The sequence below is a fragment of the Crinia signifera genome, chromosome 9 (genome assembly GCF_055691185.1).
Source record: "Crinia signifera chromosome 9, ASM5569118v1, whole genome shotgun sequence".
In the NCBI taxonomy this organism is placed as follows: domain Eukaryota; kingdom Metazoa; phylum Chordata; class Amphibia; order Anura; family Myobatrachidae; genus Crinia; species Crinia signifera.
The window spans coordinates 128,549,109-128,570,289 of record NC_139225.1 but is presented as its reverse complement, the minus strand read 5'-3'; the positions used below and the strand labels follow the sequence as shown (position 1 = coordinate 128,570,289).

At 44.4% G+C, this 21,181-nt stretch overlaps 1 protein-coding gene across 6 annotated transcripts in view; it reads right to left on the bottom strand.

The window, feature by feature from the left end:
* Positions 1-13,450: 13,450 nt before the first annotated feature.
* Positions 13,451-21,181, bottom strand: part of SIPA1L3 (signal induced proliferation associated 1 like 3) — a 113,041-nt gene continuing 105,310 nt past the window's right edge. For 5 of the 6 annotated variants that reach the window (XM_083159745.1, XM_083159744.1, XM_083159746.1 and 2 more), the window contains 7 exons: positions 20,586-20,777; positions 17,792-17,957; positions 16,422-16,611; positions 15,736-15,873; positions 15,442-15,562; positions 15,214-15,295; positions 13,451-14,886 (listed from right to left, as the gene is read on the bottom strand). In XM_083159745.1, the coding sequence (XP_083015871.1) occupies positions 14,737-14,886; positions 15,214-15,295; positions 15,442-15,562; positions 15,736-15,873; positions 16,422-16,611; positions 17,792-17,957; positions 20,586-20,777 (1,039 nt within the window). In that variant the 3' untranslated portion in view covers positions 13,451-14,736. The remainder of the gene's footprint in view (positions 14,887-15,213; positions 15,296-15,441; positions 15,563-15,735; positions 15,874-16,421; positions 16,612-17,791; positions 17,958-20,585; positions 20,778-21,181) is intronic. The other variant, XM_083159747.1, reaches the window with a different exon arrangement.

Sequence of the window (21,181 nt, the reverse complement as noted above, 5' to 3'; positions counted from 1 at the left end):
GATAATCCCAACACTATCCACACAATAGTTCTGGTCGCAAGCACCTTACACCCAGGAGATGGTGCGGTCAAGTACTTTACTCAGCCAAAACGCGATTACACGTGAATGTGTATTTCCTCTTTAATCTGTATTTATGTATGGATTACAGGGTAGGGATGTCCTGCGATTGTGATCAGGATAATATTACTGAGAGAGCAGGCCGGGGTCACAGACAAGAGAGGAATTTGGAGCTTCTAGTGCACAACAATAGCTTCTCTCCTAGCAGCCCAGGAGTTAAGGTCCTGCTGTTCAGATAAGACACAGATCCCTATAGGCAGTGAATGAATTACAGGAGTCATTTAAGGTGAGGATTCTTAGTGTAAGGCCTGCACAGAGCACCACCATGTGGACAAAAAAAGGAAGTGCAGATATCGAAAAATCTTTTTAAAGGGGTTCTCACACTTTAATTGGACTAATCTCCTCCCTTCTTAATAACAGGACTTTAGTGGAGATCCCTCCCTTTACAATACCCACTATTTGGTGTATTTATTATGACCACCAGAACTTGCATAAAAAAGGACTCTGTGCTGTTCACTGCTCATCTCTCTTTATATCAGGAGAGGTAGGACACAATTCCATTGCGCATATCCCATTGCGCTTTACAATAGTAATACAACAGACAAAAAGGAATGAGGGCCCTGCTCGCACGCTAATAATCTATAGTGAAATAGGCACCGATACAAAAGGATAGATATTCTTTATTGCATAAAGGCCCTTATTCAGATCTGATCGCAGTACAACTTTGTTCTCAAAATGGGCAAAACCATGTGCACTGCAGGTGGGGCAGATGTAACATGTATAGAGAGAGTTAGATGTGGGTGAGTTATTTTTTTCTGTGCAGGGTAAATACTGGCTGCATTATTTTTACACTGCAATTTAGATGTCAGTTTCAACACACCCCACCCAAATGTAAAGGCCCCCATACACTATCCGATTTTGGGCCGATTTCGGCACTTTGTGCCGATAATCGGGTGAAATCAGCCCAAAATCGCAGGTGTGTGATATCTGATCCGATGCGCGGTCCCGTGCGCATCGGACCGGATCAGGGAGGTCGGACGGTTAGTACATACGATCACGTCCGACCTCCCTGTATGCATATGCCTGCCCACCTGACAGGCATATGCATGCAGACACCGGGGAGAAGTGGGGCGGGCAGCAGGTCCCTGAGCGCCGGGGAGTGCTGACCTGGCCGGGCGGTGATGTTCATATATATCAGCAGCGCTGCGGGAGTCGGGAGGGGACGTGGTGCCGGGTGCGGCGAGTGCTGCTGGCTGACCTGGCCGGGCATGTGATAACAAATAGCAGCAGCGGGGACGGGACGCGCAGGGGCGGCTATTAGATTTTTAAAATACCTGTCAAATGACCGGCCGTTCTTTGAATGGCTGAGAGCTCTCTCAGGGTTCGCAAATACTCCCTGTGCATGGGACTCAGTTTCTGTGTATGGCTGCTCCCCCTGGGACGCCCGGTGGCCGTATCAGCGTGCACACATCTTAATTGTGGAGGGATACTGTTGTGATGCGGCCGCAGAGGTTAGAGCGTGCTGGCCGCGTCACATATCAGCCAAGCGCCGGGGTGGACTGGAACTCGCGCGGAGGGGGAAGGATGCTGTGGCGTGAGTAGTTCACTCACTCCCGTCAGTAGAGATGGGCAAAACGGATCATTAAGCTGAACCGGGATCCGGCAGATCTCTCAGCGAAAAGATGCTGATCTTTTCGACGGCTCCTCGCCTCACTTTAAAAAAAAAATGGGAATATACATGACCGAGTAAAAACACTGATCGATGGCTGGGTGCAGAATCGCCATAGATGGCAACCATCGATGGCATCTGCACCGATGGCCATCCCTGGCAGCAGCAGCTAATCTTTCTATCACTTGTAGTCACAGCACTGTACTCGGTCTACAGAGGTAGTACATCTCAGCTGCCACAGGTGGCAGCACTGAGATCAGGGAAATGCATTGTAAACTGAAACGGATCATCTTTTTGGGATCGGCGGCTCAGTCGTTCTTTAGCGGGATCCGTTCAACAGATCCGGTTCGTTCGCGAACGCCCCATCTCTACCCGGCAGGGTCCCTGTGCTCTCCGATTTGCCGCCCTGCGTACGCTGCAGAGCTTCTGGTCGCCGCTCCTCAGCCGTTCTGTGAAGGGGCTGAACATTCCAGCTATCATGCCCTCTTTGTCGGCTGCCGCAGCTACTACACATCCCTCTTCTATGGCGGCCTGCTAATCAGGTTCTGTGCGTCAGCCACATGTTATTCGGGGAGTGCAGGACCAGTAGTGAGTACCCAAACGTGGGGGACTGGGGGTATTATGTTAATCAGTGGCTATCTCACCTCCTCCCCTGGCCCTTAGCAGCACAGGGTTGGCAGTATAGTGGTTGATGGACATAGACCAAAACAAATGTATGGTCAAAGTTATAGGCACAACTAGTGCTGGTGGCTTCCAATCACAGCATGTGTACAATTCCAACCACAACCTGTGCGATTTGATCACTTTTTACCAGATTCCAACTGATCAGGCTGGGAAATCGGCTGCAAAGTGACCAAATCATGTTTAACATTCGATCAGATGGGCTTTCCAATGAGCTCATGGGAAGGAGTTGGAGTTCGGATCTTCTGCACCAAGCATTACCTGAAACCAGACATCATTGCACATCGTACATACATATATATATATATATATATATATATATATATATATATATATATATATATATATATATATATATATATATATATATATATATAGTGGTAGATGCTCAATTAGTTTGGTAATACCACTCAGGTGCATGAAAGGGAGGGGTAATACTGGGTAAGTGAAAAGTGCATGGTTTTCCCCCAGCTCACTAAATGGCATTAGAAATCAGTCTTGAACGCTACATGATAATAGAATTCAGAGATATTGGTTACATATTTTTGCGCAAATGTATGATTTAAGCCCCAAAGCCATCGTCAAGGCTTCTCTGTATATTGGGGGTCCTTAGCACTAAATCTAGGTGCAGGGTGCTGCACCCTAAAAACCAGAATAAGCCAGAAAGCCCAGAGCAGCACACCAGTGAACACATTCTATAGTGTTAATCATTGCACATCGTGGCTGCTTTTTATCGCCTGCATTTAGGGATGCCAATCCCAGTGCGTTGCTTTCAATCCTGGGATTTGGCCTCCATAATAAACAAAAAAAAAACCACCCCCACTGGAACAGCTGTACAACTGAGAGGGTCCGTGAATCCTCGGCAGTGAGTCCGGAACTGGAGAGCGGCGGTGCAGGGGGTGTGCCCGGTGGGCTGCGCAGCGTGACCTCTGACCGTGTTGCCCTGCATGGGGTCACACAGCCAAGACGGGAGTAGCCAGGCAGTGTCTGAGAGGGTGCTCAGACACTGCTCGGCTTTAGACTGTGCATGCACAGTCTAATTCAGAAATCCCAGGATTGGAAACTCCAATCCCGTTAATTTTGGGGTCAAATCCTGGGATCCCGCCGATCCCAGGATTGTCCACCCTACCTGCGCTATATCGCATCCGACTTCCCTGGGAGTCCTTCCGTGCTGTATTTACATGCAATAAGTCACATGTAAAAATAGCACATCAAATACCAAATCAGATGGAAAGATTTCCAGGGAACTGCCGGGTGAGTTCAAGGGATATCGGAGGAGACTTCTGCCTCACAGTAATGTATGGTGTGACAGATAAGCACAATTTACTTCATTTGATATTATTTCTTAAATTGACCAATTAGAAACTTTTGGACTAGAAACACCTTGGAAAATAAAAATGCTGATACTCTAGGGCGCCTGATTCAAGAAGGTTTGGGAACCACCTCCTAGAGAATTACTAACATCAATAACAAATTTCCAGTCAATTTTGACCACTTCACATCTCACAATATTGTTTTCAATTTTTTCACCATTATTGGCCAAAGGCTGCAGTGAGCTGGTGGGTGACAGTAAATACACAGCAAGTACTCATTATGCCTCAGAGTAGTTTCCATTATTCACAGTAAACCAAACTACCCTTATATATGTTACGAAAAGCAATGGTTATACTCACGATAATGCCTTTTCTTCAGAGTACTTCATGGCAGCCATTACATTGGGTTCATCCCTCTCTCTCCCAATTAGACGGGTAGTCCCCCCCCCCCCCCCCCCCCCCCCCCCCAGGATCTGGCTCCTCCTCTTCCTATATAGCTGAGCACCTCCCTATTATCCTTAGTCTTGTCTCAACACTTCACTTCCAAACCGGACTTCAGAAACATCCAGTGCATAATGCTTGGAGAAAGTGTGCAGCGATGACCAAGTGGCTGCTTGGCATATTTCTCTGGCTGAAACATTTGCCTCTCGCCCATGAGACAGATATTGCCCTTTAATGCCTTCAGGTACTACACGTCCTACTTTCTTCTAGGTAAAAGAAATCACTTCTCTGAGCCACCTTAAAATTGTTTTGCTGGAACAAATCCTCGCTTTGCACCTTGCAGAATACCAAATAAAGTTTCTGTCTGCCAGGAAACTGGCAGACCTATCTAAATAAATTCTGATGGCTCTGACAACATCCAGAGTATGCAAGTTTTCTTACTTGACGGATTCGGACAAAAGCATGGTAATACAATACCTGATTCAGATGATGATACCACCTTGGGCAGAAAAGAGGGTTTAGTCCTAAGGACCACCCTGTCCGGAAATATCTTTAGATATTGATCCTTAATACACAAGGCCTGAAGTTCACCTACCCTTCTGGCCGACATGACTGGCACTAGGAAGGCTACTTTCCATGTCAGAAACTTCAGATTGGCTCTATCCAACAGCTCAAATGGAGCCAACATAGGTCAGTTTAAAACTAAATTAAGGTCCCATTGGGGAACCACAGACCTAATTCTTGGACAAATTCTTTTAATAGCTTGGCAAAATCTCTTCACCAGACTATGTTCAGCAAGCCTTCTATCCAGTAATGTGCTCAAAGCTGAAATGTGCACTTTCAGCGTAGATACTGCAAACCCCTTGTTGAAACTGTCACACATGAACTGCAATACATGCGATATATTCGCCTTGGGAAATTGAAATTTGCCTTTGGACCACTTCGCAAATATTCTCCAAACTCTGTAATAGATGGCTGATGATACCTTCTTTCTAGCTTGAAGAAAGTATTTCAATTACTTTAGGGGCCAGATTCTTATTTTTCAGTTGTTGCCTCTCAATCTCCAAGCCATCACAGATAACTTCTGAGGTTCTTGGCATTTGACAGGACCCTGTGAGAGAAGGTCCATTGACACTGGCTGGAATAACGGCTCTGCTATCGCCATACTCTCTACCATAGGGAACCAAGCCCTTCTGGGCCAATACGGTAGCGCCACTATGACTTGGCTTGGCTTTTCTGTCCTGACCTTCCATAATACTCTGTGGATGAGAGAAAATGAGGGAAGACATAGGCCAGGGAGAAGTCCCACCTTTGAGACAGGGCATCCACTCCGCACGACCCTGGTGTCGGGTATCTGGAAAAGAACTGCAGAAGTTTCTTGTTGACTGACGACGCCATAAAGTCCTATCTCTGGCTGACCGAAATGATCTATTATCAGTTGGAACACTGATTCCTTCAGTTACCATTCTCCTGAAACTAAAGTCTTGCGACTCAGGAAATCTGCTACCTGGTTGTCTTCTCCAGGCACGTGCAACGCTGACATTGACTGGAGATTTTAGCTCGGCCCATGTCATTATATTTTTTACTTCCTCTATCAGCACTTGACTTCGTGTCCCTGCTTTCCAATTGATATACGAAACAGTTGTAGCGTTGTCTGAAATGATACACAAGTGAGACCCTTTGACTTCTTTGCTGAAGAATTTTATTGCTTGCCAAACCGCTCTTAGTTCCCTGTGGTTGGATGAAAACTCTTTTTCTTGAGATGACCATTTTCCTTCACAGGTCCTGTCTAGACCGTGTGCCCGCCCAGCCTGTGGCGCTGGTGTCTGTGGTGATCACCTTGTACCTGGGGACTTTCCAGTGACAATTTATTTTCCCTTAGCCATATGCTTTCCCACCATGCGAGGGAATTTCTTATTGCTTCTGGAATCCTTATTATTTGATCCAAGGTTTCTTTGTATACTTCAGGAGGAACCATTGCAACAGCCTCATTCTCCACCTTGCCCAGGGAATAACGTCTACTGCAGAGGCCATCAGGCTCATTGCTGTTCTTAAAGACACTTGAGGGTTGCTGCAAATTAAAGAAATTAGCTGCTGAATCTTCTAGCATCTCTTTTCTGAAATTGATATTTGGAAAGACACTGTATTCATAAAAACTGAATATCTTGCGAAGGAACGAGTCGACTTTTCTCCCAATTTACCAACCATCCATTGTCTTGCAGAAATTTGATGGTATAATCTCTTGCCGCAATTACCTTGTCCTTTGACTGAGCTCTAATCAAGATGTCGTCTAAAATATGCCTATATCATGATTTTTTGTTTCCTTAATTTTTCTATCAACACCACAAGGACTTTGGTAAAAACATGTGGAGACGAGGTGAGGCCGAACAGCAAGCAAGTGAACCGGTAGTGTCCTTCTCCTATGCTGAACCTCAGGTACTTTCTGTTGCCTGGGGCAATGGGAATATGAAAATAAGCATCTTTTAGATCGATTGCGACCAAGTAATCGTTTCTTCTAATCCATCCTCAGGATAGACTTGGCCGTTTCCATGTGAAATTTCCTTTTTCTTATACGGTAATTCAGACTTCTTAAATCAAGTATGGTTCTGAAACCACCAGAGGCCTTGTTTATAACGAATAGACGGGAGTAAAAACCTAATCCCATTTCTGCTTCTGGGACTTTTTCGACTGCCTTTGAGTCGACCAATACTTGTAAACTTAATTTAGAGCTTCTCTCTCTGTCTTTGAAAGAGAAAGCCTGGAACTTAAAAATTTTGCCAACCTTGGCTTTGAAAGAAACTCCAGCCGGTATCCTGCGGTAACCACCTCTATTACCTATCTGTCCCGGATGGTTTTTCAAGGCACTTTCCATCCTCCTTTCCATTGCGTCTTTTAGAGATGCTCCATCTTCTAACAGTATAGTTGTACGTGTAGTAATTTCAGAAACAGTCGCCTCAATCTTTGGGAGGCTACACCACTTTAAAAAGTCCTCATCCTCAATGGGAAGCATTTTATCCCACTCTCTTATCCACATTAATCCATTATTTCGTTAATATATCTTAATGACTTTATGCACTGGAAAAACACATGTCTTTCTTTGATCTATCCTCAAATAAGGCATCAAACTCAGTTTTAATCGGCTGTTTGTAATTCAGAGTCTTGTAAAGGTTTTCAAAACCATCTCCACCAACTCCAGATTAAACAAACGTTCGTCATCCAGAACTTCACCTGGTTCGGCACTAGAGACACCAGAGCCATCCTTATCAGAAAAAAAACTTCAACTGATCCACAATCATCTTCTCTAGCCAAACTGGTCTGTGACCTGGACCTTTTATTACTCATGAACTCATCTTTGGGTACAAAGTTATTTTTCATCCAATCCATTAACTCAGAAATCTGAGAATACACACTTAAGGCCCCCCATACACTATGCGATTTGGGCCGATTTCACCCGATTCTGGAGGATCAGGCTGAGGATCGGGTGAAATTGCCAAATCGAGTAGGGTATGACATCTAATCTGATCCGATGCGCGGTCCCCGTGCGCATCGGATCAGATCTGAATGTCGGACGGTCTGCACATAAAATAAATCTTATGTGCAGCCGGCATTGAACTGGTCTGGGGGAGTGGGGACTGGAGAGCAGGGTCTGGTCCGTGGGTGATGCAGAGGGGGTAGTCAGCTAGCGGCAGGAGAGGTGGTGGGGAGCGGGGTCCGGTCCAGCTGCAGGAGGGGTAGTGGGCTAGCGGGTGGACTGGAGAGGTAGCGGCAAGTGGGGAGCAGGGAGAGCACGGCGCATAACAGAGTCCGGGTAGCGGAGAGCGGGAGAATAGGAAACATCCTATTCCAAAAACTGGGCGGGCAGGGCGGTCGCTGATTGGCTGAGCTCTCGGCCAATCAGCGGCCACCCAGTCTTTTGAGCTGGTTTTCAGAAAAAGGCAGCTGCTCAATTATGGGGGTAGTCAATCCCTAATGCAATACAACAGGAAAAAAAACGCAATTCGAGCAGCGCTTTTTACTACAATGAATAACACACGTACAATTTGAAAATTATTCAAGATACCAGGTGCGGCAGCCATTTTAGGCATTCTGCGTAGGATTACCCTGGGTGGAATAGATTACCCCTAAAACAGGCATGTCCAACGTTGGCCCTCGAGATGTTTTGAAACTACACATCCCAGCATGCTTTGCAATAGTTTTAGCATTCTCTAATAGCAAAACTGTGACAAAGCATGCTGGGATGTGTATTTTCACAACATCTGGAGGGCCAACGTTGACATGCCTGCCCTAAAAGAAATTACCCAAAATGGATGATTTCAATGTATACTCAGGTCCATGTATTTTTATTTATCCCATCCACAAGTGCACCAGATGAGGCAGCCATGGTGGGCGCACTACGAAGGTTACACTGTAGGAGGCGAGCCATACAAGGACCGCACTATGAAGGTTACACTATGATTTGTAGGAAGCAAATACTTGTGCAGTAGTATGATAAACCCTGCACAGAAACATCCACGTGACCCACATCCTGTCCGCAGAGATACCATCTGAGGCAACCATCTTGGTGCACTGCATAGGTCAGCGCTGGCAGGGTGTGCAATCTGCGGAGGTACACAATACATGGAAAGCACATGGTGGGGTAGATGTATGCTGCAGGGGTGGGGGGGGGGGGGCTAGAGAAAAGACATGAACACACATTTGCAGGGGACGGACACCTTTACAAGGGATTGATGCAGAGGCGTACCTAGATATCCATGGGCCCCATAGCAAAAGTTTGTATGGGCCCCCTATTTAGCAACAGATGGTGATAAATGTATGTAAAATGTATTACTTAGACAGCAAAGATGGGCCCCCCTCACCTCTGGGGGCCATAGCAGCTGGATCCCTTGCACCTATGGTAGTTACGCCCTTGATTGATGGGCCCTGCTGCTTCCCCTCACAGCTCCATGCTCACGATGAGGGGTAGGTACATTGTACTGGAATTCTTACCCCCAGCCCTACCGTAGGACTGTACCCGTGTGTACACACCATTAGAATGTACCAAAGCCCTAACTTTACAAAATATTGGTAAATATTGATAAATTCTCTATATGCCCGGACAGGCCATGCTAACACCTACTAATTATTAGGGAGACATTGGCGTCAATTGAGGACCAACATGGAAATACCTTTTACTATATACTTTGGTGTAGTGCTGCTGCCACATACGGTTATGTAACATACTCACATAATAGAGGATTACAGCAATACGGGTAACATTAGACTTCGTTTTGTGCAGTCCGATCATCAGTATAGAAAGCTGGTCACAATGGATTTCTCTCTTGGGTTCATTAAAGTAGGTACACACCTGTACAGCTATAGTGCCAAACACCCAAGATCAGCTTGATAACTGTATGCATGCTTGCAGGAACATTAGCCATAAAAATGAAAGCTCTGACGAGCAGGGCCCTCTTCCCTCATGTTCTTTTTATTCTTGCTTAAACCATCTTCAACAGCACCAAATCCCGCGGCTTTCTGCCCACCTGATACTTATCTCAGTGCCGTGTGCTGATGCAGCTGTGGTTATGTGCCCTGTACTTGTCTTCTATTGTATACAACTGTAAGTCACTGCGGGGTAAATGTATGAAGCTTGGAGAAGTGGTATCTCTCCCCATAAAGAACGTTAGGTGCAAGGTGATAATGCACCAACCAATCAGCGCTAATATGTAAATTGACAGTTAGGAGCTGCTTGGCCGGAGCATTATCACCTGGCACATAACATTCTTTATTCTTGCACTTCTCTAAGCTTCATACATTTACCATTTATGTACTCTGTAATTGGGTGCTATGGATCCCTTGTGGTGCCATATAAAGGATAATAATAGATTAAAAAAAAAAAGTCCACTAATGACTGTGCTGAGTTTTTAATCATAAATATTATTATTGCAGGAGTATAATATCCCTCATTTGTACCAAAGTGGGTGCTTTTGCTACTATTAAAGGTTTGCCTGCATCTTAGCCTGCATCGTAAGCATGGCTTGCCTGCATTTTAAGATTAAAGGCTTGCCTGCATCGTAAGCATGGCAACTGAAGCGAAGTTCTAAAACCATCTCATCTCCTATTTTACAGGTACATGAATCCCATTTTGAACATCTGATGCTTTTAATTTAAAGAACAGTCTGCATTGTGAATTGTTTTGTTACTTGGAGCCTGCAACTTCCCCCTTCCACTAATTAGCCTGTTGAGGAATTTGTGCAAACACCAGCCCCTCCCCCTGTACCAGCTGACCCAAACTTTCCTTTAAAATTGGACATTTTTGGAAGCCTGCTTAACGGCTTGCCTGCATCGTAAGCATGGCAACTGAAGCATGAGTTTGACTGGATTTGGACTTACACCCGCACATGGCATCATTTTATTTTTCACCAATTAGCATCGCTCTCAGCCTCTAAGCTGATGAAAGCTATGTATTTTCTTTGTTTACTGTCTCTTTACAATGATTTGTACCATGTACCTCCGTAACCACTGTTTGCAAAGCCTGTATGCTGTATCATCACTAGTTGCACACCCTTTGAACAACAAGCTGGCAGGGTGTGCCAGCTTTTGAAGAAAAGTGCTACATCCGGTCGAACTCATGCTTCAGTTGCCATGAAAATAGTATTAATACTGCTGCCTTTGAGCAGCATGATCAAGATGGCGCCGCTGATGGCTGCCTAGGAGCTGTGCAGCTCAGCCAAATATGTTCCATGTGTGATAACTGTACTGTCTCTCTGCTTGTATTCTTACCTACCTGGCTGTTTCGGCGACCAGTGACGCCGCTGATGGCTGCCTAGGCGCTGTTCAGCTTGGCTGGTATGTGTTCCCTATATGAGAACTGTACTGTCTCTGCTTAATGTTACCTACCTGGCTGTTGCAGCGACCAGTGGTGCCACTGATGGCTGCCTAGGCGCTGTGCAGCTCGGCGGGTATGTGTTCCCCACATGTAATGTCTTAATGTAATGTATGTAATGCCTTCACCCCCCCCCCCCCCCTTCATCCCTGCTTGATGCTGCACTGTAAATCCACAAAAAATTCCTAGTGTGCGCAAGCATACATGGCCAATAAAGTTGATTCTGATTCTTCTATTACTCAGCTTTAAATAGTTTAATTGAGGGATGTAGTAACTCCTCAAGGCTGTAGGTGGCACTGTATACACTATTTTTCCTATAGAAATACTTCAATGATGTGGAGGAATCCATGCAGATCTAAGGAAAGGCAGGAATCAAACCCACCCACCTGACATTATCTCATTTTATATATATAAAAAAATAGTCCTCGTTTACAGAACTAGATCTAACTTGCATTCTGTAGTTTCAGCATTCACAGCAATGATCTTCATTCACATTCAGTATTACCGCATTTGTTGTATCCGATCGTAGAATTCACTGTAATATTCTCGTGCAGATTCATTGTTTTCATTAATTCAGTAACTTGCCTGCAGCATTGACACAAGTCATCACCAGTCGTTCCCATTAAATGTCATCAATCACTGCAACTGGCTGCAGAATTCACTGCCATCACTCATTCACAGTAGTCTCTACATTCACCATAACTGCCATTATTCATTCACAATAATCACTGCACGCAGCTTAATCTGTCATTCATTCACTGTAATCTCTGCATGCAACATGAGTACCATCATTAATTCACCATAATCTCTGCATGCACCGTCATCATTCATTCACAGTAATTTCTGCATGCACCATAATTGCCATCATTCATTCATTCTTTATAATCTTTGCACGCACCATAATCTTTGCACGCACCTAGGCGCTGTGCAGCTTGGCGGGTATATGTTCTCTGAGTGATAATGTACTGTCCCTGCTTATACAGCTGTGCTGCTCGGCGGGCATGTGTTGCCAGCATGAAATGTGTCAATGTAACGTATGTAATGCCTCCCCCCTTCATCCCTGCTTGATGCTGCACTGTATATCCACAACAAATTCCGAGTGTGCGCAAGCACACATGGCCAATAAAGTTGATTCTGATAACTGCCATCATTCATTCACAGTGGTCTCTGCACGCACCATAACTGCCATCATTCATCGTAATCTCTGCATGCACCATAACTGCATTCATTCGTTCACTGTAATCTCTGCATGCACCATAACTGCCATCATTCATTTAGAGTAGTCCATCCGTACACCATAACTGACATCATTCATTCATAGTAGTCTCTGCACGCACCATAACTGCAATCACATTCATTTACAGCAGGCATGTCCAACGTTGGCCCTCCAGATGTTTTGAAACTACACATCCCAGCATGCTTTGCAATAGTTTTAGCATTCTCTAATAGCAAAACTGTGGCAAAGCATGCTGGGATGTGTAGTTTCAAAACATCTGGAGGGCCAACGTTGGACATGCCTGATTTACAGTAATCGCTGCATGCACAGTAACTGCTATCATTCATTCACAGTCATTGCTCCATGCACCATAACTGCCATCATTCATAGTAATTGCTACACCTGTAACTGCCATCATTCATAGTAATCGCTGCATCAGTAACTGCATCATTCATAGTAATCGCTGTACCTGCATCATTGCATGCACCATATTACCAGCATTCATTCACAGTAGAGACTGCATGAACCGTAACTGCCATCATTCAGTCATTGTTGCACGCACCGTAATTACCAGCATTCATAATAGTCTGCATGCACCATAACTGCCATCATTCACAATCATTGTTGCACGCACTGTAATTGCCATCATTCATTGATAGTAGAGTCTGCGTGCACCATAACTGCCATTTCGTCACAGTACTCGCTGCCTGCACCATAATTACCAGCATTCATTCACAGTACTCGCTGCATGCACCATAATTACCAGTATTAATTCACAGTAGACTCTGCATGCACCATAGCTGCCATCATTCACAGTCATTGTTACACACAACCTAATTACCAGCATTCATTCATAGTAGACTCTGCATGCACCATAACTGCCATCATTCACAATAGTCTCTGCATGCACCATAATTACCAGCATTCATTCGCAGTACTCGCTGCATGCACCATAATTACCTGCATTCATTCACAGTACTCGCTGCATGCACCATAATTACCAGTATTAATTCACAGTAGACTCTGCATGCACCATAGCTGCCATCATTCACAGTCATAGTTGCACGCACTGTAATTGCCATCATTCATTCATAGTCATTTCTGCCGCATTCACTGTAATCTCTGGTTTTTAAGTGTTAAGTTGAAATTATTTCCCTTCACTTTATATCAATTAATTGTACAACCATTCAAAGAAAACACAAAGGACAACATCAAATAAACAGTAGAACAATTTATACAAATATAACAGTTTACATCTGTCTCTGGCAGCCCTCATATAGAAAATGAAAACCTTTAATAAGGTAAATAGCCATCATGCGTTTTCCACAACAGCATAATATGTTGCACAGTAAGCATGGAGAGTAGTCCAGCAGCAAACGTCATCCATCTTCTCAGGATGTGTAGACCGTAAGGTTCAAAATGGCCGGATCAGCCAGTCTGTTTTTCAAAGTGGCTGCTTAAATATTCCTGTGATCCATGATTGGCTGGTGATGAAGAGTTTGGGCGTGTCACTGATCAACATACTGTAAGTGTGTTGGGGAATAGGTCAATATAAACAGAACCGCAATGTAAAAAGTGCTCATTTTGGGTGAAAAGATAAATTGTATATATATTAAACAATTAAAAATAGAATTTTTGATGCTAACAGCGATCTGACACCTATAATTAAAAAAAAAAGTCAATGGCAAAACACAAGCCCCAAACTTCAAGTATAAATAATCTCCTCTGCTCTGACATTACACGGAAAATGTACAAGGTGTAGAAGATTTTTTTTTTTATATGTAAACTCTTGCAGTTTGGTTCTGCAAATCTTTCAAGGTATCTTTAGTAAATTAACACGATGCCGGCGAACTCCGAAAGTCTGTTTTTCCATTAACAAAAGAAATGGCTTATTTACAGGTCTTATTAACAAAATATACACTGAATATGTCTCCTGTTTCCAGCAAGACTGACGTCATATTAAAATAAATTTGTATGAAACATTACTTCAGGGTTCTCCGCCCTTAGACCTTGCCCCTTATAGAACTTTTCCTATACAATTTAAATATATATCTATATATATCTATATAACACATGACGTTTCAGGAAGCTTGTGATAGATACTTTGCATTCGGCTTGCCTGTGCGTCTGTCCGTTTTGCATAATTCCTGATGGAAGTTGGTGCAGACAATGAGGGAAAAATAACTCTCGCTGCTCCCCCCCCTCCCCATATCAACTCTCCAATTTATACAAATCTACAAAGAAAGACGACGCTTATGTACATGAAAAAATGAGTTACCAATGCGGAAAAAGACACTATGAAATATTTATCATCCATGGTAATAATAATAGAAAAAAAAATTGCAGCACTTTTGTATCACAGGATGATTTCAGGGGGGGGGATGGGACGACCCACCTCTCTTGCAGTTTGGGGGGGAGGAAATCCCAGAATGTACCATTTTTGTGGGATCCCTCTAACCTTTGATAGTTTAAAAAACACCTTGAATTATTCGGGATCTTAATGATCCTTTTTCTCCACCGTAGTAGAAATGATTTCAGCGAATTTCCTCAGCTGCTCGCTGGCCGAGTGAGATTCCGCTTGCAGCCGCTGATTGTTCTGCCGAAGGCTTGCCACCTCCACCTGTAGTGCCTCTTTGTCCAGCTTCTCCTGCAAGACAAGGGCACTCATTATTGACTGGCCAAGTGTTCATTGACATTTAGTGCCAGCAGCACAAACTTTAAATGGTCAACGTTATCCACCAATAAGAGTGCCAGATGTTTATATAACTCAGAACAGTCAGCATGGTCTACCAATAAGAATGCTGGTAGCAAACAAAAAAGTCTGAATGGTCAGTGATAATAACCAATTAGAGCACAGGGAACAAAAAAACAAATCTCTGAATGGTCGAAGCTATTCACCATTCAGGTGGTGCAATATGCTATTATTAAAACGGACTCTGTAAAACAATGGAGGCTCCTCTGCTCACACGCTTACCTTTTGTAGATCAGTGTGGAGCTGTTTCAGCATGACTTCCAGCTGCATAACCTTCACTGGGAGGTCTGGAGGGACATCGTCACTAGAGAGAACGGGACAAACTTCAGTAAACCACAAAGATGAGTTTGTACACAAGCAATTCCATTTTGTTGTTTTACGGCTGGGGCGGACATATCCGTTACCACCAATAAGTTCTCTAACACATATATATTTACTGTGTCTCCATACCTTGACGTGGGGGTGCTGCGCGGGGTGTGCTGCCTTTCCAAGCTGAGGTGTGCAGTGCCACCGCTTTGCACAGGACTCAAGGCAACTTCATTCAGAGAGAAGAGAGAGGAAGCTCTCTGCACTGGAAGGGAAGGTGGAACACTGTAAGACGAGGGCACCTGCACATCTGCTACGTCAGTCTTATAACCTTACCTTGTAATAAAAGATTTAAGCTCTGCCTCATTACAATATTAACAAGTTGATTGCCAGCAAAATATACCGTCACCACCTCACGGCCTTGTGCCTAAAATTTACCTTCAAAAGCTTTGGCTGCACTGACGAGACTGGACCACTCCAGGCCAGATGCGGTGTCTGGTAGCGGCATCATTCCTGGGTCTATATGTCTGGAATCCTGGATTTCGGTAAGAGACAGCTCAGAAGCAGAGATGGTGGCTGCAGAGGGTAAAGCAGCAACACTTATGAATACAACACATCACAGAGAAGAAATACAGCACATCTGCTTGTTCCTTATAGAATAAACCAGGATGGATGGTGCTGTGCTGCATACAGCCACACCTGGAACCCTGTGGTTCTCAAATACGGTCCTCAAAGAACTCCATCAGCCCAGGCTTTAGGGATATTCCCGATGATGCACAGATGGTATATTTATACTAAGGGACAGATGTATCAAGCTTCAATAAGCGATAACTTGGAGAGTGAAAAAAACAGCCAATCAGCTCCTACCTGTCATTTTTCAAACACAGTCTGTAACATGGCAGTTATGAGCTGATTATCTGGTTGTTTATCCCTCTTCATTTGATCACTTTTTGAAGATTGATACATCTGGCCCTCACTGAGATACCTATCAAGTCACGTGTGCCAAGCACGGATATCCTTAAAACCTGGACTGCTGGGGTGCCTCCACCCATAACACATCTTAGGCAAGGCAAACATAAATGATATAAGCTCAGACTCGCTGCTATGCCACATCTTATTCTTACCGGATTTCTCGGGCATTCCAGCTGGTAGCTGACGACGGGCAGGGAGGGTACTGGATGGGTAAGAGCTAGTAAAGAACCCATTGCTGCTTACAGAGGAGTCCGCTCCTGGAGAGCAGGCAAATCCTGGGTCCCTGCGCCCGCTACAGAGGCTCTCGTCTGACAACGTTCTGTGTATGGTCTTCTGTGGGGACTGGGGGAAACAGTTTGTAAGAGTGTCAGAAAATGGGCAAGCTCGTGCCTCTGAGCAAGGCTGCATTGGTGCAATTGAGAAAACAATACAGATACAGAATAGAGAGCAACACGAGGAGGACAAAGTGATCATACAGAGATAATACAGGAAGAACAGGGAAGAGTACCAGAGAACAGCATTTCCCCAAATTAAGGGTGGCTGCCCAATCTTACACACCTGTGGCTGATTATAAACTTCATTATATAAGAAAAGCAGAAACATATAAACAAGTCCCATGGAAAACAGACTGAAGTCCTCTAGTATATAGTGGTGAATGTCTGTAGAACTTTCTAGCACCAAATTGAAGGATCTTTTGTCTACCAGTGATGTCATCAGTATGACTGTCCGATGTAAAGACTTGAACACACTTTTGCCCACAATCCCTAATCGCCACTTTTACTGAGTATAAAATAAAATATTCTTTATCCTCCATTGGGCAAAATGGTAAATAAAATCTTCTACCTTCATCCACTAGAATTCAATTGCTGCCCCTCCACAAACACACACAATTTAAGATAAAGGGGGGGAAATGTACTAAGCATTTGAGAGCGATAAAATAAAGATAAAGGGGGTGATTCACGTTGGTTTGCAAAAGCAAACGCCTTTAATGGACAAAACCATGTGCACTGCAGCTGGGGCAGAGAGCGTAACATTTGGATGAGGTGTGCTCAAACTGAAATCTAAATCGCAGTGTAAAAATAAAGCAGTCAGTATTTACCCTGCACAGAAACAAAATAACTCACCCAAATCTAATGCTCTCTGCGCAGGTTACATCTACCTCACCTGCAGTGCAGCATGGTTTTTTCCCTCATCTGCAAAACTTGCAGCTTTACGTACGAGTCTGAATCAGGCCCAATAGCCGGACAGAGTGAGGAAAGATTTTGGTTTATCATCTAATGGGTGTTGGTAGGAGTGCCACTTAAAAGTAATAAAGGGAGAACAGTCCTGAACAGCAGTATAGGAAGAGAAATGGTTCTGTACAGACATAGAGGAGAAGCAGTTATAGGAAGAGTAGGTAGTGTGAGGGTCAATGACGGGACACCAGTACAGGCAGAGGAGGCAGTACAATGCAGACAGCACAACAATGGGCAGTAGATTCAGGACCAGGAATGTACAGGGTTCACCAGAGCACATGTCTCACCATGCAGTCCTGCTCCTGCTCCGGCCCCAGATTGTCCATAATAATCAGTCTCTTCAGATCATCCTCAATAGTAGACTTGTAATTCTTGCGAGGGGATCGCAGGTCTCTCAGAGAGGCCCGAAGCCTGGGCTGACCAAACACATTCTTTGTGTTCAGGTCTACTTGTCTGAAACAAGAAAGAACATCCAGAACAGTCACAGGGATGAGCTGGCAAACACATACACAACTCCAGGTGCACTTCAACACAGACACTTCTAATACAATGGTATACATACATAAGCTCCTTGGCTCTTGTACACGCACACAGCAGATGTTCCTGTAATCCCCTCTCCCACATTTTGATGTTACCGCTGACCTACATACGTCAGGCGCACAAGGAAAACCCAGTACTCCAGCACTGTCCAAGCTAGTGATGACTAGACCTATTGTTCTAGTAATTGTGACAAGTGTAATGCGCAATTACCACCAGGGACGCGGGAAATCTAATAAGTAATCAGCCCCATGTGCGAACAATGTGACCGAGTGACAGTGAGTCTGAGATACGGAATGGCAGTCCTGCGGGCGGTATACACAGTATAGGATTGTGGCTGCCGGGAACTGGCGGGGTGCTGGCATCGGCATGCGCGTAACACTTGCCAATGCCGACAGGGGGTTTGCATGCTGTCCTCTCATTGACGATGTACAGATGACGAGGCGGGTCGCTAACGGCTCATAGGAGCATACATCGATCGTTGGGCAGAGTATACACACTGGGCGACATAATGAATGACATTGCTCAGCAGGGCCAAAATTAGTGATACTGTTTATGATATTGCCCATTGTGTACGCACCTTGAGTCAGCCATACACAGGAATAATGTGAGTGGAATAATAACCTGGGTGAAGTGAAGGCAGTCCTGTAATTACTTAGAGATGAATACCAATACTTCATAGTCATTAATAATTGAGCGGAAAGAAATTTGGATGACAATGGAAATTTGATTATGTAACAGACATTTACAGATGTGTAGCGGTACATCTAGCTTCCATTCGCAGTAAGCAGCCGCTACTCAGTAACCACTTTCCCATTAAAATACGCCTTATTCGCAAAATGGCACAAATAAGAAAAAGAGCGAAAAATAGCATGCAACCCCTGGCAAAGAGCATGTAGGTAAGTGCCACTTATGTGGCATAATATGTAATGGGCATTATGGCATGTGGTATAACATGTAATGGGCATTATGGTGTGTGGCCTAATGTGTAATGGACATTATGATGTGTGGCATAATATGTAATGGGCATTATGGCGTGTGTCCTAATGTTTAATGGGCATTACGGTGTGTGGTATAAGTAATGGGCATTATGGTGTGTGTTATAATATGTAATGGGCATTATGGTTTGTGGCCTAATGTGTAATAGGCATTATGGTGTGTGGCATAATATGTAATGGACATCATAGTATGTGGTAAAATATTTAATGGCCATTACAGTGTGTGGCATAATGTGCATTATGGTGTGTGGTAGAATGTGTAGTAGCTGTCAGTTCAGATGTGAGACTGTCTGCACTGGGGGCAGCCATTAAATGAGACTTATTGCCACCAATACGCCCACCATCCCTCCTCCACACAACTACTAGTGCTTAAAGGGGTGGGGGCCCCCAGAAATATCAATGTATGGGGCCCCAAGATTTCTGTTGCCGGCCCTGCATATAACATCCTACATTACAATGTTTTCCTGGAAACACTAACATTCCATTTCTTATACAGACACAGCTGCACATGTGCAAAGATGCCAGTGCTACAGAGTCACACTGCACTCACACATGATGTACAACGTAACCTGTATCGCATGGAGGATAGATGTATATCACACACACACACACAATGCAGAGAAGATGTAAGGCAGTCACATCAGTCCCTGTGCCAATAGAGCTTAAGATCTAGGTTTCCTATCACACTGACACATACACTACGGTTCCTATTTATGTCAGGAGTTAACTATTCCACCATTGTTTCTGAAGTGAAGGGAAAAATAAAGAGAGTGCAAACACAAGGAGAACATAAAAACTCCATAAAGATACTTGTTATATTAAACTTCTTTAAGGTAAGGAAGTTACAGGCCAGTAAAAATGATGGGTATCCAACGTGAAGTAGTTCCATCCTGACAACCAGTAGACTACAGAGGTGTCCTTAAACATAGGGGCAGATTTATTAAACCTGGTGAAGTGATAAAGTGTCCGGTTATAACTCAGCAGCCAATCAGATCCTGTCATTTTTCAAACCCAGCCTATAACTTCACAGTTAGGAGCTTATGTGTGATCTGCCCCACAATGTCATTACAGCACACTCCTAGGGGGGGCAGTGTAGTCTTTGCTTTTCACGCTGCAGACAAAGCTAAACACCTCTCATCCTATAGTAGAGACTCCGTGCTGTGACTTTAACTGCATAGGACTTTGTTTTAAACATGTATAGCAGACACACCCAAACTTGGTGTGAGGAAAAGCTGCAGCCACTGTATAGTACAGAGATCCATTCACACACACACACAGGTGTATAAGTATCGCATATCAAACTGATGAATGCAATCTAGTAATGTAGTTGTGTATGAGCACAGAGCGAGAGAAACCTGGTGAGGTCAAGTCGTCCATGACCTGACACCGTGAGGGCTGTTTGGCATAACAGGAGCCATTGTGTATGTGGACATGTATGTAGTTACAGAATCCAATGAGCCGTACTGTATCATCGCCGTACTTTCTCCCGGAAAAGACTAGCCTGTATCCGATGCACTGCAGTGGCATAGAAAGAGGCTACACTTACTTTTTGGGGTCTGCAAATGTAGTTGGTCTTTGCGGGGCTTCCTCTGGCATTTTCCAGCCAACAGGGATCTTATTTCTCATGTTCTGACGAGAGAAGAATGATTTGGGCACAGAACTGGAGAGCTGGAAGGAGCTGGATTGTGACATCTGCTGGTGCCGGGAACCCTCTGGGGTTTTAAATATGTTGGATCTACTGACACAAACAGATTCTGTATTTAATAAATTATTCATTGGATAAATGGTCAATGTGCACCAGAAAATATGATCTCACCCAGTGTAATCTCCTTCCTCACACTATAGGGATCTGATCTCCCTCCCACACTGTACTATACATGGTCTCACCCAGCAGTGTACTGTACAGGATGTAATCTCCTTCCCCACACTATAGGGATCTGATCTCCCTCCCACACTGTACTATACATGGTCTCACCCAGCAGTGTACAGTACAGGGTGTAATCTCCTTCCCCACACTATAGGGATCTGATCTCCCTCCCACACTGTACTATACATGGTCTCACCCAGCAGTGTACTGTACAGGGTGTAATCTCCTTCCCCACACTATAGGGATCTGATCTCCCTCCCACACTGTACTATACA